Source organism: Syngnathus floridae, chromosome 2 (assembly GCF_059516105.1).
Source record: "Syngnathus floridae isolate MCC-2025c chromosome 2, RoL_Sflo_1.0, whole genome shotgun sequence".
Classification (NCBI taxonomy): Eukaryota; Metazoa; Chordata; class Actinopteri; order Syngnathiformes; family Syngnathidae; genus Syngnathus; species Syngnathus floridae.
In genome coordinates this window covers 26,660,454-26,677,059 of record NC_142414.1, presented here as the reverse complement: position 1 = coordinate 26,677,059, position 16,606 = coordinate 26,660,454, and the positions used below count along the sequence as shown (strand labels likewise).

General features: G+C 44.7%; 1 protein-coding gene across 9 annotated transcripts in view; it reads right to left on the bottom strand.

The window, feature by feature from the left end:
- nav1a (neuron navigator 1a) overlaps nucleotides 1-16,606 on the bottom strand; it is a 53,299-nt gene that overhangs the window by 29,044 nt on the left and 7,649 nt on the right. For 5 of the 9 annotated variants that reach the window (XM_088359300.1, XM_088359312.1, XM_088359311.1 and 2 more), the window contains exons 3-7: nucleotides 15,269-16,053; nucleotides 15,099-15,190; nucleotides 9,403-10,218; nucleotides 3,205-3,307; nucleotides 2,376-2,705 (exon numbers count right to left, since the gene is read on the bottom strand). In XM_088359300.1, coding sequence (XP_088215426.1) covers nucleotides 2,376-2,705; nucleotides 3,205-3,307; nucleotides 9,403-10,218; nucleotides 15,099-15,190; nucleotides 15,269-16,047 — 2,120 coding nt within the window. In that variant the 5' untranslated portion in view covers nucleotides 16,048-16,053. The remainder of the gene's footprint in view (nucleotides 1-2,375; nucleotides 2,706-3,204; nucleotides 3,308-9,402; nucleotides 10,219-15,098; nucleotides 15,191-15,268; nucleotides 16,054-16,606) is intronic. The other 4 variants (XM_088359339.1, XM_088359349.1, XM_088359329.1 and 1 more) reach the window with 3 other exon arrangements.

Sequence of the window (16,606 nt, the reverse complement as noted above, 5' to 3'; positions counted from 1 at the left end):
AAAAATGAAGCACAGTCACATCCTGCATAATGCAACATGTGCTTTTTGTTCTACAGCACAGCATTTCCCCAAAATCAAAACAGCAGGTTTCCAAACTAAACAAATCCGAGGAGAGACCAGACAGGAGTGTTATCCAAGCATTCCTGAAACAACTGACTGCAGACAACTTGACCGCCGATGTCAAGCGTGCGTATGGGAATTCATGCGTGTGCATGCGTGCGTGTCGACACGCACGAAAAGAGATAACGCAAACATGAGCTGCTAAAATGTTTTGAGAAGTTGCCACAGATGCTGTGCTATGACAATAGAAAAAAAGAAAAACACGCAAAGGTGCTGCTATGTTTCTTGACACTGCAAGTCATTGATTACACGCCACAGTGAGCAGACGAACATCAAGGAGGTGTGCATGAAGTCATCAAGAAAAGGGCACGTCGGCACTGACAAGCGCAACACGCGTGCTGTCAACATTCCCAAACGCCAAAAACCACAAACTCTTTCCGGAGAACTTTTGGGTTTCTCCCTTTCACTCACTGCATTTTATAGATATATGATCATCACTCAGTGTGTGTGTGTGTGTGTGTGTGTGTGTGTGTGTGTGCAGGGTGGGGCGGAGTGCTGAGTTGGGGAAGGGGAGGGGGGGGGGGGTGAAGGGGCCAAGAGTGTGACTCATAGCACATGGATCTTGTTCACAACAGGAGGGAATCCCTGTGTGTGTGTGTGTGTGTGTGTGTGTGTGTGTGTGTGTGTGTGTGTGTGTGTGTGTGTGTGTGCGTGCATGCATAAGAGAGGGATAAGCTCTAAATTCTCCAGCAGATGGTGATATAGTATAGATTTTTTTAAACAGGTAAATCCCAAAATTGACCGAGTTCCAACCAATTACAGGTGATTGACTGCCATCATTGTCAGAAAAGCAAAGGCAAGAAATGAGGCTAAAAAAAATAAAATAATTGAAGACTTGAAAGTAAGGTTGCTTTCTTTCCAAAACTGCACAACCACACTACAAAAGCCGATGGGCTCTTTCACTTCCCTGCACGGTTAAAAATAAAAGCAGAGTCCACTTCTACTTTTACACAAAGACAACACACACAAAACAATAGAGGGAGGAAGCTTGAGTGACATTTACACACATATACGTCGTGCCGGCGCCGCATGTATGCATTCATAATTCACGAGGGAGGGAGGGAGGGCTTGTTTCGCAGGGTAACCATGGAAACCCCGAGTTCACTCATGGGAGATGATGGCTGAGGGTGAAAACCCAACCGAGCCGAAACTAAATCGTCTGCGTCCAGCGGGGCGGAAAACAAACGGCACGCACACACAGTTGCATGTGTGTTTGCGTATTTCGCTCAACTTTGTCCAAGAGTTGCTCATCTACTGCAAACTGGTTTTAATCGAGAAAAGAATCCACGTCGAGCACCACATCCGCTCCAGACATGACGAGAGCGGCTTTCGCAATCAATGATTTACGGCGAATTATACACACGTCAGAGTTCCTCGCCAGTCAACACATTTCCAGGCCGACTTGACAATGGAGCACGCCTCCTTCGCGTTGCATATTAACTTGACGCAAACACACATGACCTCCATGTATGTGTCAGAGCGGCCGGGGAGATAAGGGAGGGTTCTAGTTCCAGATGTGTGGAACTCAGCAGCAGACAGGCAGAGGGCCCCCCCCTGCACAGGAAATGGAGAAGCGACTTGAGGGCTCCCTGACTAAGAGAGTGCAGACGGGTCATGGTACAGTCACCCTAAACAAATCAAGAGTTCAGCGTGTCGGATGAGTCACTCTGAGACATACTGACTCAAATTTCAATTTACGTTTGAGGAGGCCAGATAATAACTCAATTCATAACAAAGGACACAAAGAACGTGATGCATAATATACAGTCTGGAAAGGAATATTCATTCGTGACCACTTTATGTATTATGGATGAGTGTGTGTAATAAAACATGAGATGAAGAAGAATAATCCAGGATGAAGCTACTTTCAATTGACAGCACGGCCAAGGAGAGAGGGAAATAAATGGTAACACTGCCCCCTAGCGGCCAAAATTGGCGGTGATGAATTTAGCTTTCAGCTTTTATTGGCCTTTTCGGGTGTTTTTGACAATTTTCGTGATGAAGTTACAACTATGGCGTCAGGGCTGATGTCTGCTTAACCTCAGTCCTATAAAAGCAGGGACATGGACTGTGTCGCAACTTAATGACTCAGGGATGCATTTTTGTGGTTACCATGGAAATGTCACTACATGGCCATGCTGTGGGATTTAAATTGCACGATCTCACAAAGGCTTCACACAGTCAGCACTTGTGTGAAGATGTTCAAACTTCTCGCATTTAAAAGCTCACAGGGGAGAAAAAAAAAGCCAACTTACCCATTGCCCAGATCATCAATGTCCACGTCGTCATCGTCATCCTCCTCATTGGGGCTTTTCCCCCCAAGGTCACTGTCGCTCAGGTAATCTCCTTTCAGCAGGGACGGATCCGTATCGTCCAGATCTTCGATGAGGTGAATGCGTGAGGCGTGGCTGATCCGGAGAGCAAGGTCCGATTGGTTGTTGACGGTAGATGGGGCGTCGCCAGCCTGCAGGCGTGGACTTGCTTGACCGTGGCGCCATGACAGTGGCGAGGAGCGATTGGAGAGACTGGAAATGGAAAACGCAGCAGCGTCATCACTGTCGTAGCACACGCTCCCCGCCAAACAGCTATAGAATGAGAAAGATGATGTTGGAACTCGTATATTGATGATAAAAAAAAAAAGAACATCATTCTTACAGTGGGAGTGATTCTTGAACAAACTTAAGATTTGCCTTACAGGACAAAACCACAATTTGTATTTTTTTTTTGTCATTTAAGGACCAAATTTAAAATACAAGTGCACATTTATGGCAAGAATGTTAGTTAATAGCCCAACTAAAAAAATCAACTGTTTTTTGGAAACCAGTTGAGAGTGAACGCTGCCCGGTATGAAAAGTGAATAAATGTATTCCAGCACGGAAGCATCAGCCGATTTTCTCTTCTTCGTGTCTTCGTGTAGGGACATTGAAGGGCACACAGCGGGAGGGAAGTGAGGCATGCACTCAAGGATGAAAGACAGACACACACACACACACACAGACACACACTAGGCTCAGTGATAATGTGGTGGGCATTTTTTTTCTCTTCATTTCCGTGTGTGTGCATTTGCGTGCATCTGCGTCTGACCTGTGGCTCAGCGGCACCCCTCTCAAGCTGGTCATGGTTTCCTCCAGGTTCTGTCGCAGGTCCAAAACATTTTGCACCGTCTTCTTCCTCTGGGATTCCGGGTCTGCAGCCGTGCACGCAAACAAACACAAAAGGATATTTTTAGACAGGAAAGGCTTTTTTTTTTTTTAACATACGAGGCAACATCCGATTTTTTTTTTTTATACCGCTTATTTTGAACAAAAGACATCTCACTCCGAATGCAGATGTGTCCTTTCATTTACCTCTGACACTTTGCCCATTGAAAAATAAAGCCAAAGCCTCTCACTGGGGTTCGTGATGACATTTGATTCCATAATCTGCTTGGGCTGCAAAGATTCATGCTGAGCAGCTGTTTATTGTGTGTGTGTCTATGTGTGTGTGTGTGTGTTTTTTTTGCCTCTTGAGACCCTCCCCAGGCGCTTTCCAGTAGAAGATGCAGCATTGATGGACAATTAAATAGCAAATAAATTAAAATATGCTATTTCAGCAATTTTGAAACGAATGAAATCATGGATGGACATTATTGGATTCAAAAAGAACATCAATATAAAGCGCACACTAGAGAACTAAAATGAAAAATAATTTCACATAATCAGTTTTTTTTTTTTTTTTTTAGGCTTTCCGAGCTCTGATGTAATCAAATTGATTTTTGCAAAGACGTGCAAAACCAAGAATATGTGTCAAGTCGCACACATAGTAAGCTAATCAAGCCTTTTCTCGTGTGTATTCAAGTGTGTGACAGATGATGGTCATAAAAAAGACGTGATGGTAAAATAGTGGACAGTCCGTTCAGCCCACTTAAACAAATCAGCTGACCTGAGACAAAAGGACGAGTCAAACTAGAAGCGACGGAAACACAGAAATAGAGAATGTATTTACATCAGAGACATGTTACTACAAAATGAGAAATATTTCTAGTCTCGGACTCCCCAGATGGCGAGCGAGGAGATGAAGGGGGGGGGGGGGCAAGGCTGCTGAATGAGGAGGCAAACAGTGTGTTGATGGCAACAGCAGCTGCAGACAGAAGACTACAAACATGCACGTGTGGCGTGAGGACTCACACGCACTCACACGTCAACACGCAAAGGAACACTTGGCTCACAACACTTCAGGTCAAGGATTGATTCCCCCAAAGGAAAAGTGGCCACAGACAATTGAGCAGGCAGCAACCCCCCCCACTCAGGATGGACAGCTCATTGAGGAAATGATGTGTTCCAACCGTGGGCCTCTCACGCCATGCTCACAGAGAACATGCCTAAATAACTTACTAATAAATAGCAGATCAATCAAAAATAAAAAAAATAATAAGAAGAAATAATAACAAATAGAAAAAAATAAAATATAAAGATAAGAAAAATAATAGTCATAATAAAAAAAAACTTGGACACAACACTAAACTGTTATGGGGAAAAAAAAGTGCCCCCCCCAAAAACACAAAAAACTCAAACCACGAAACCTTTGCGAAATAGTTTTTGGGGACCTATACAGCACCTCACATAAAAACAATGTGATATAAAATTACTTGAGGAATTTAACAAGCTACATTGAGTAGATTGGAAAAAGATCGACCGTTCATGGATTATTTCATTTTGCGCAAATCGAACAAAGAACCCCCCCAATACAGCATTAATTGGCCACTTTTAATGACCCTAAACAGAGGCTTTGTTTAACACTGGCATCAAATTGATTGGATACGCTCACGCTGCCTGCACGTTTGTAAAATGCTTCCTGGCCAGCATCTGCTCTGGCCCCGGTGGTCCCAGCTGGGGCATTTGGAATGGTGATGCGCTTCTGCGGGGGGTGAGCTTGGATTACAAATGCAAATATCCTTGTCAGAGCCGGCTGCTCCCCAGGGGTGCGCATGAATCACACTCATCTTGTTTTAAGCGCTTGTATCTGTGTTGGCCAAAAAAAAAAAAAAACCCAACAACATCCCATTGGCCTCATAATAGAATCATCGTTAATCTTAAATAATGACATTGTCGCGAGAGAAAGAGAGTTCCGATTTTGGTCGACAGTTCAGAATGGAAATGCAAAGACAGGGAAGCAGTAAGCACTCTTTAAAAGTAGATGGGATGGCTAAGAAAGTGCTGTGTACTTGTTTTGCTCCCCTGGGTCACTTGTCTCTTTCTGTCCATTAGTCAGATAGAAGCTCCCCAAAGGTGCACTAATGGTTACGGCCTTGCGGAAGTTTTAGTGCAGTCGTGCTTGCATTCTTTCCTGAACTCTGTTGAGTCACTCACCAGTGAGCGCACCTGTTTTGCTCCAATGTGAATGGAGGTTTGAGGACTAGGGCTTTTTCTTTCTCTTCCTTTGTCTTCCTCGTCTGGTTCATGTGCACGCACGCACACATATGTTATTGTCACCAGTATCTCCTCAGGCTACGCAGCCATGATAAATGATAGATTGCTGTGATTGAGTTTAAAGTGACCTGCATGAATCAAACGAACACAAATGTGTGAAAATTCTTCGCTGTAACTATCATTTATGTTATGATTTGCTCCTGTGCAAGGAGGAATTTGGATTGAATTAAGATAAATTTAATTTGTTCAGCGAGGAGTTCAACTTCAAATCATCTTTTCCCATTGAAATGACTGGGAATGCTATTAATCCGTTCCATCTATCTTCAAGAAAACAAAAAATGTTCTAGTGTAGTTTAATGACAAAATATAACACCGTATAATATAGTACTTAATATAAATAAATAAACTTTCTTTCACTTTGCATGAATCCTCCTTAAACCGCCCCCTGGTGGCTAAGGTGCCTGTCCGCCTTGGCCTCTTGATTTTTTTGTATCTGTTTTATGTTTAGCTTTAATTGTTGATCTTGCTTAACATAACTGCTCATTCACTCTTCCCCTTTTGAATTCCCTGTCTTCATCATCATCATCATCATCGTCGTCATTATCCCCCACTTCTAACATCACATCACATCTCTCAAAACAGGAAGCATGACAACATGTCGCCCGCCATTCCTGCGCATTTAGACGGACGGAGTGGACAAACACGCACAACACACAAACACAAATATACACACACAAGGCTTCACTGTTCAACCAGGATGCAGACGCAAATCCAAAGTTTGTCCGATCACATGTGATGCTGGCATAATAGCGCCTCTTTGTGCACAACGTGAAGAGTCAGCCACCTCCCCGTGACAAAACCATTACAACTTGAACACACGTAGGAAAATGTGATGGGAAAATTCAGCTGATTACGTAATATTAGATGACGAGAAAGAAAAAAAGTTACGCTTGATTCTACCATGGCTAAAGTTACATTGGCCTCCAAAAAAATGTATATGCCATTGATATTTCATCTCATAACAATGCAGACTGTACGTTTATCCCAAAGAGCTTCTATAACAAAGCAACATGCCAAGCATCCTTTGGCATGAACTCCCACCACCAAATGAAAAGCTTGATGAGATAAGACCTTCATTCATCCAGACCTGGCACTGAATGTTGGACCAAATGCAAACGGAGGCATGTAAATAAATGCATGTGGCCCTCGGCCCTATATCTGCTTAGAAATCAGTAATACTCGGGGCAGAAAAGTGAATTCATCCAGAAGATTTGTTGAGTATCAATCAGTAGTATTCAACTTTAAGAAGGATACCGTTTAAAAGTGAATATTTTAGAATTGATTATTCTATCACTTAATGAGACAATTTTTTTGTCTTAAGTATATCTAAATAAAACATGTTCAGCATTTTATTAACCAATTATTTTTGTTTATTCTGTATTACTTTGTGATTTAAACAACAGTCAAGCAAATGGTCATCGTTTTCCAAAGTAAAAGCAGATGTTTGTAAATATCTTATTTGGATTTAAACACAAAAGTTAGATCAGTCTGCTTTTATCAAGGACTAGCAAAATCTGAAAATTGTTACCTTTCAGAGCCTGAAATCAGAACAATCTTCAATTAAAAGATGGCTCGAAACGATTGAGTGTTAAAATACAAGTCAATTAATTTGACAATAGACTTGTCGATTAATCGATTAATTTTCACGAACCACTACATGAATCACAAAACTAAAAGAAACGTACCAGAGGTGACGGCCTGACTACTATGAGCACATTATCATATCATATCTCACCAAGCATCCCATCACAATGAACGCTTTCATCTAAGAGCTATCATAAAGCAAATACACAAATAGAACAAAACGAGAAGAGCAATATCACAAGGCGGCCTACATAACAGTCTTTTATGCCTTTCACACAATTCACATCATCATATCAGCTGACTGCCCAGTAACAAAACGTACTAAAATACATAAGAGGGACTTGTTATGATATAGAACTTTAATGATGTCCGACTAATTTCCCTCCCATCTACTCATCTCCATAATGTATATACTATACGTGTTGTGCAAGAGCTGATGAGACAAAAACAAGAAGTGCTCTAATATAATTTTGGTGGAGGATGGCAGGAAGCAGACAGCACTAATGCAATGGCTCCAACGTCCTGAGAGAACCACCACAACACATTGCAAAACACACACAAAGACGCCCACGCGTAACCACGGGGGGGCATTATTTGCACAATGACACGTGTCATCGCCATTGTGACGCAATCCCTTGGAAAATCCAAATATGTCTGCCGTTCGTCCGAGTGGCGACATCAACTCTCATCAGAGTTGAGTGAATTTGAAAAGAGGACTGAAAGGATGCTTCGCGACGTCGCCGGGGTGTTTATTTGTTTCGTTACTGAAGCCTGAAATGTTGAAAGGGAGTCAAACAAATGACAAGGCCAAATATTTCTTCTCTCTTTTCATTGTTCTCCAGACAGGATCGTGAAGAGACAATGGCGGCCGCAAAGGCGCCCGCAATTGTGAATTAACAAGCGCATTGGTATGCAGGGTGACCTTTAAGGACGTGTGTGTCGTGCCATTGTCTTTTCTGTGGTCACTATGTTGGCCATGGGCTCAGCCGACAGTGAAATGACACGTGTAAAAATGACACTCTTGAAGTTAAATCTACACGATCTTCTAAGACTCCCCCCCCCCCGTTAAGGCAAATCCAAACAGATGTCGCTACGGTTTTAACTCGTTGGCCTTTTCCAGGATCATAGATCTGTGATTAGTGCAATGGCAGCTGAATCTTTTCATTATCTTGATGCAAAGACTAATCTGAGTGCTTGCTGGATTTTAGATGAGATCCTCTCATGCTGAGAAAGGCACGCGGACACACACACACACACACACACACACCTCATTAATGGTGCTGGATGGGACCCGAAGGTGTCATTAAAGGAAGACATGTGAGGTTGAAATCTTTTTGAACCTAGACAACCCAGCGGCAGCATTTGAAACTAGTTGAGGTCCTGCGATGAAATATATTGTATTTATCACATGGAATGATTCAACCGATCGATTCGACTCCAATGAACGCACTCGATATCTTGAACTTGTCGCTGCATGCTCCCAAGTCCAAAGCCGCGGACCACGAATCCATTTCAGTAATTCTCTATATCCAATTAAGAAAAATCTTTTAATCGCTCATTGGTGGAATGAGCCTATTGTGCTTATTAGGGAAAACTTAATCTTCTCATGATAAGGCAGGCCTGACTAATGCTTTTAAGCTTTTCAGTGAGGAATCAGACCTCAGTGGTGTCCTCCATTATCTTGACCCATCGCTAAAGGCTCATCTGGAAAGGACATTGTCACGTTGCGTCCTGCTAGCTGTCACAAAACAAGATGAAACCCATTTCAATGCCAGAAGCAAACAGGACAAGGCTAACAAGCTTTGAGTTCAAGTTAAGATTTATCCTGATAGACTACAGAACAGGACGTTTCAATTTCCTAAGAGGCAAAAGCGGGATGAGCCTCAGTGTGGCATTTATGATGATTCACTCTTGGCAACATATGTGTACGTTAACTATCTTTCATCCTAAATGTCGCCTGGAGGGGGGGGTGGAGATGGTGACCATCTGTGTGTAGCCTGGAGATCAATGGACATAAAAGAGGAGGTTGGAGGTCAGACGTGAGGGCGGAGTGGGAGTGGCGCAAGGCTAAATACGAAGCCCACTGTGGCGAGATCCGCTGACTCTTTATTTACCGACTGACGACGCCCACTCACACGAATGACCAATTTGGAATGCGGACAAACAATCAAATAGAGATCAATAAAAGTATTTATGGACATATTTAGCCAATGCAGAAAAGTCGACTCACCAAGCATTTGGCTGAACAGCAGCTGCTCCAGATCCCCCAGAACCGTCACCACTAACTCAGGGTCCACCTTCAGAAAGGCCTTATCGTCTTGACCTTCTAGCGCCTTACTGTCTTTCTTCTCCTCACTGATAATGGGAGCCGATCTTGACTTCTCGCCAGCTTTCGTGCCGCCATTATCTGCTGTACCACCAGCTCCGTTAGCTTTAACTGGGTGTTCAGCAAGATCTAGTCCTGGACTTTGGCTTGTCTCAGTGGTCTTGCTAATGGGTTTGACCTCTGCATAAGGTCCACGAGGTTTTCCAGGGGCCGGGATCCGGCTCGCCTTACCCGCCGCATTTGAAGTCACGGCTTGAGAGTTGAATGGTTTTGGCTTGCCTTGGAAGAGGGACTGCTCTGATTTGGAAAGTGTTCTGGATAGGGATGTTTTACCACTGGCAGGTCGAGCGATCTGCCCTTTGTTGGTGCCAGGACCAGGCTGGCCGGAGTCATCGTTCCACCTGGGACTCTGGTACAGGTGCAGCTTTTTCTCAGCATCAGTGAGCACAGCCAAGTTGCTCAGTGATCGCTGCTTGCGTAGTTTCGATGGATTCGAGACCGGAATCGGAATAGATCCGGTCGTCGGTCGGTAGACCTTCAGCTCTGACCTGGAGGGACGTGGGGGTCCCTGGGGTAGAGCAGATGGCTTTGCTGGAGGCTTCCTCGAAGCCATGGACTGGGCTGAAGAATCCTGTCTAGAAGCAGCGGGAGACCTGAGGTCCAGCTCCCTGGGCTTTGCTGTCATGCTAATGTTAGCCACATTAGCCTCCAGCATCCCTCCTGTAGAGAGCCAAACAACAGGGGCATGCTCTGATACAGAAGAAACGGTGTGAAAAACGGGCAGACATCAAAACACCAGTGTGGTCTTAATTTGATGCCTCTATGCCAGCGCAATGCCGTGCGAGAAGCCTCCAAATCAAAACGTCTCCGTGCAGTCCTGGACTCACATTTTACAATCCATGCGTGTGCCGATCTGCGTCCAACATGCAGCCACGCGTGGCCTCCTCACAATGAAAGAACACGCAGCAGCGCTCACCGGCCGCCCTCCGCTCGCTTCCCGCTCGGCATGGCCTCCTTCTCGTGAGGGAGGCAACAGCCGACTGACAGGCGAAGCGGTCGCAACAGCAGAAACTCCCCCTCTTTCTCCCCCCCCTTCCCTCTGTCTCTCCTCCCTCTGCTTGTGCCTCGCTTGCTGGTTTGCTAAAGCCAACCCCGCATGGCTCATTCACTTCAGCCTTCCCTTCTTTCTCGTCGGCTCTGACTCGCCCTCCTCCCACTGGCTGATTCATCCCCCCTTTCCTTCCTTTCACCCTCGTTCCGTCTTTATTCCTCCTCACACGGATTCAAGTAAACGCCATCCCAAAAAGCTGTGTCGAATAAATGTAAAAAATCTCTCACTCACATGGAAATCTCTCTTTTTTTTTTTTCATCCTTTAGTTCAAGCCGTCCAATCACGTGACAGCACGGCTCCTCAATGTCAAATCTTGCCGCCAGAGTAAAAGCACTCCCCCGCCCCCGCCCCTCAGCATCCACACAGACATCCAATTGTTCATAATCACATTTGCTGCTCCATTCATCCATTCACATTTAGATTTTGTTAAGTATGTTAACTACAGGAAACCCGCCCGTGATTATCCGAAATTATCTTTGGATTAATTAAGCAATTCCAAATGTGCAAGGACGGCATTATGAGCAGCCCTGAAAACATCAGCAGGACCTCCACCTGCATTCCATCAACGATCCACTCATCTCCATTTCCTTCCTCCCACTCCATCCCTGGTCCAAATCCACACCACAAGGCCCATTCTGGATGCACAGCCCATTAAGCCATCTCCTCCACTTCCCGGCCATTGCGATAAGGCGTCGGTTTGAAAGGAGCGTGAGTGCACGTGTGGGCGCTGATGGAGATATTTCGGTGTGCGTGTGCACGCGTGGGTCCGTCTTTCCCAGCGTGTCACATTGATGAGACAAGGCCAACGAAGCGGCCATCTAGGGATTCGCTCGTGTTCAACTTCCACAAGTCATTCCACTGGACATCCCATCTCCAGTAGTTTGGCTTCGGATGTGATATTTCTGAGTCGTCCCCTGACATCGGATAAGTTAAGAGCTGATTGTATAGAGAGCCGTAAAAACACAAACAGCATTCATTCCATTAGGGATGATTATGATAGCCAAGCAAAATCGCTGATTATCAATCAATAAAACCGTTTAGAGAAAGCAATATGCATCTTTGTAGGTGGAAGCTGGATTTCCAAGATGGGGAGATGTTAGGAAGCGGAAAGCGATTGGCTCAATCAGCTTCAAGCAACATGTCGTGGACAACAAGAGGGAAACTTTAATTTCCGTAACGCCAACTGGGGCTACCGATCCACTGACGAAGATGGTGAAACATTCCAAAGCGCAGCTGCTATTTAATCCAATCAGACTATGGCTTGAAAATTTGGAAGCCCAGAGTAGCAGTTGGGGAAAAAAAAACAGGAAGAGCAGACCAGCTGACGGTACACCTAAAAAATGGAAGCCCCGCCTGGAAAAGATTGGGTGAGCCGGAAGCGACAAACAACAGCGGGTGGCTGCTTCAGCGAGCAACATGTTCCACTGGAGTAATCACCATCTTGTGACTGTGGACCTGCAGCGCAAACATCTGTCCTGTTCACCGGCAACGTGGCTCTCACACGCAGCACTTGACGAAACCACAATCCAGTGTGACCTTTGCAAGATGAAGAACAAGCAGAAGCCCCGATTCATCTAAGCATGTCTTTGTAGACTTTGCTTTGGGCCAGTCATGTTCCCAGTCTCTTACTACATCGAATTCAAAAATGTCTTGGATGGAAAAGAAACCATTCCAAAGCCACAATGAAACGTGGAGCCAAATGGATTCATTCAAGCGCGACCAAAAATTGATGTTGCGTCAACAAAGAACACAATTAACATTCATCAAATTTACACACCGTGCAAAACAAACTGCTAGTTGTCAGCTCGAACCGGTTAGCTCGAGTCAGCTGACTTTTCGAGGTCAAAGCTGTGGTGGAGTGACAGTTACGGGGGAGGAGCTCCTTGCAGACCCATTTGGGCTTTTGAAGGATGTCATTTTAGGTGCTCTACATCTGCTTGGCGACCGGTTACCGTTTGTAAAATGAGAGCGGCTGCACACAAGGAAAGACTGTGTGGCACAGGGGTGGCACACACACACACAAACACACACACAGTGTTAATGGTGTGTTGGCAGCACACAGCACCTTGTTTGTTGCACTGCTCTTTAGCTCTGCTGACTAGTCATTTTAATACACAGCCGACATAAACATATCATCTTTATACTTCGCACGCACACACAAACACACACAAACACACTTACCTGGGCAATCTGGCCTGACATCAGAGAAGCTGACAGTTGGAGTGCGTGATGGAAGCCAGCGCTCACTATTTGACTTTGTATTCATCACTTATCACACACACAGTCGGCGCGTTGGAAATGTGTGTTTGTGTGGAATATGAGGTTTAAACCACAGGCTCAAATTTGAGAAATTGGCTCCGAACTAGGGGAAAACGCTGAGACGCACACTCACTCACAATAAAAGGCACTTTCTTTTAAGTCCAGGTAACTCGAGGTTGAAGGATGAATGGTGAGATTGAAGACATAAAATCAAGTTGCAGGAGAGACAGGCAAGTGGCCAGATCGGGTTAAAAAAGAAAATCAAGACTTTCTGTAGTCGAATGTAACGTGATGAAAATCGATTCGCAGTCGATATTTATATTTGTTAGTGTTCAACGTCCTTTTGGGATATGTCCATATTTGGAGAAATCAAAACAAATTAGAAATAAAACTGAAATCATGCTGATAGTCGTTAAGACTATGTTTCAATTAAATGACTAAATGACTGAAAATGACTCCATTGGCATAAACCTGATTAGCAATTTGACTTTAGGTTAAAAAAAAGAAAAAAGAAAGGAGTCATTGACTGACTGATGAGTTCAATTTGTTGTGAATTAGCAAGCATTAAAAAAAAGCCACTGCGAGATAAATACGACCTAAAAAAAACAAAAAACTGAATTGTACCACAGAATCTTGGACCAAATAAGAGACAGTTTGCCTCTGCAGATGGCACATGCTCTCACCTCCTCCCACTGACTCAAAGTGCATCTTCATTCCGACTGTAAACATGAGAGGAGGAGGAGGCGGGATGAAATGACGAGACAGTGACAACTCAAAATGTGGCTGAAGAAGCAGCTCAAGCTTTCAAAACAAACTGAATTGCACATCATAGAGAAAGACAAGGAGCAAGAGGATGGAGTGAGGAAGGATCTTGTGAGCCGGAGAAGCAGAGGAAGCATAGAAGACAGAGAGGGGATATCCTGCCTCACCACTGCTTCATTTGCTTGTTAGCATGCTAGCTCGAGGTGGGGGCAATGACTCACATCCATACTCTTAACTATTAAGGGTCCACTTTTAAGGGCAAATATCGAGATCACCAACATGCGGGAGTCATGAATGAGGAGAGTGAGAACACACAACATGACTCCATGGCCGAAGCATTTGAGGAATTCGGGCACTTATCCGTGACAATAGCGTGTCTGTATCCGGGAGGCATATAATGTGAATTTAACAAAAACAGCATGACGGACGACACACGCTCATTGTGACTCATGCGCAGTTCGCCAACAATTGGCAAATATTTGTTTTGAACGGTTGTACACTTGGGGTGTCTCACAAATGCTGGTTGCTAGGTTACAGTGTGACGGTCTATAAAAGACATACGATGATTTACATTTATATTCAGAAGTGCTAACTTTATGAAAAGTTGTATTCATTTCACAGCACCGCTTGAAGACGTGATCTCAGGTGCATATGATGTCACGGAAACCAGGTGTGTGTGTGTGTGTCAGTTTTCCATATATCCTTGAGAAAAGTATTTTGGCAGTAAATTATAACCTGTGTGTGTGTGCGTGCAAGAAAGACAGCGATATGGAAAGACGATTCCCTTGCTGGAAAAATATATGATTTACCAAACATTGAAGCTTTCAAAATACCATCTGTGGATGGTCACATATCCATCACACATCATCTCTGGAGAGTGGCAAGGTCAGTAAGACTTGGCTCAAATTGAAAGACCATATGGTGCTGCAGACACATTTAAAGTTCATGTCTTCATTGAGGTCAGAAGGTGATCAAATGTGTTGCTTTGAATATCGGCAGATATTTTGTGTGCTTTGAAATAAAAATAATTATTCAAGTGGCATTCATGATCCGTTGTTGGTGAGCATCGTATTCGGAAACAGAAGCGCGCGCGAGAGGAGAACGGGGTCAAAAGTTCAAATCAACTGCCTGCCTGCCAGCGACTTGCGAGTGCAGCCTTTTTTTTTTTTTTTTTTAATCCCATTACTGACCCACATCCTCACTTGTCATTCTAAGCACTTCCCGGCTTTCCATGCCTTCATCTTGACCCACTGCAGTCGCTCGGCACAGCCGCGGGGGCTGAGGCACACATTCCAAATGGTGCTACCTTACTTCAGACATGGAGGCCAAGGCCTGATGAGCGGGAGACATTTATTTGGACCGAGGCCGTCTATCCGGGTCCAACAATACGAGTTATATATCGGCCTTGTATGACTGTGGCAATAAATAAACGGAGCACCCACAGAAATGGACAATAGCTTTGTCTAACCTGGTGTGAGGTCATCGCAGCAGATCTCGATGGATCCTGATGAACAGTCACTCAGTTCATCTAGCGACAAATCACAGTCCTGCACTTGAAGCCTGTCAACAGAACACACGGAAGAGAATTTTCTTCATTTGGCTAACGACAACAAAAGTGTGTGAATGAGGACCACCAACCTGAAGCTGAAGGGCGCGACGGCGGCCATGTTTACTCGCGTTTCGGAGGGAGCGAGCTCTTGCAGCGTGTCTAAAGATACGGGCATGGCCGGTGGAAGCAGCGGAAGACTGGAAGAGGAAGCCGGACTTGAATCTTCCGGCGTGCCCATCTCCTCATCCGATTGGGCGGCGCAGTCACCGAGACCCCTGACGGGTTCCTGATGAATCGTTTGAGCTTGGTAGACGTTCCCGTTGTTGGAGATGCATGACCGGGCTGGGTCCATTTTTGGAGGCTCTTGCTCCTTTCCTGGCACAACATCATTCGACACTCCGGGAGCTGAATGCTCTCCTCTGCTGAAGTGGAGCGGAGGACGTAGGCTGGTTGTTTGGTTTCCATTTGTGCATTCATTTCGATTAGAGTTCCCATCAAGGGAAAAATCCGTGTGAAGCTGTGTAGGCTTCCCCCGATCCAGAACGGAGTGCGGCGGAGGTACACGGCGTTGAGTCAGCGGACTATTGTAAGATAAGGAAGAGTTCCGACCACCTGGTTGGTGCAAAAGTGGAGGCTTCAAGCCAGCGTTTGTCGGCACGTCCCTACGAGATGACTTACTGGAGCTCCGAGGGCAAAGTAAGGGAGACTGAGTGGGTGTGTGCGTGATTTTGCGTTTCGAGGTAGGTGTGGACGACCTGGGCAGATTGCTGGTCCGTTCCGTTTTGTGGGAGGTGGGTAAAGACGCACGCGGGATCCCTGACGTGGGGTGAGTCCGAAGGGTGGACCTGACGTTGACGCCTCCGCTCATGATGACCTAACGGGGATGTCACAAAAGCCAGACGTGTTGGTCGGGACATTTTGTACAAAATTTGAATCACAAGTTACTGACACAAATAGAGTCACCAAGGCAATTAGTCATGAGTTGAGTACAATTTTAGAGCAAGCGTGGAATCAATTTGACCTGCTGGGTCTTGTCAAATAAAGCAAGTTTGTAATTAGCCCAAGCAAAAAGTTTTTAGAGTGATATTGGGGAGATGGTGAGATTGAAAGCATGGGAAAAAAAAGAAGGGAACAGAAAACGGATGAAGGATCACAACATCTGGGAGACAAAGAGATTGCAAAATGATTTGCTCTGCCTCATAAAATGTATTATCAGGAGACTTTGCGTTTGGCCTAAGCGTTTCAGCATGTCCGCTGTGACATCACTGCATTTGGATTTTGTTTTACAATGGATTGAAAATATGAAGGCAAATATATTGAACTAAAAACTTTGTGACATTTATTCCTTGTTCTTTAAAAAAAAAGACATTTAGTCTTATGTCATTCATTGACAAGTATATAGTACATTTGGAAAACATTTGTTTTTA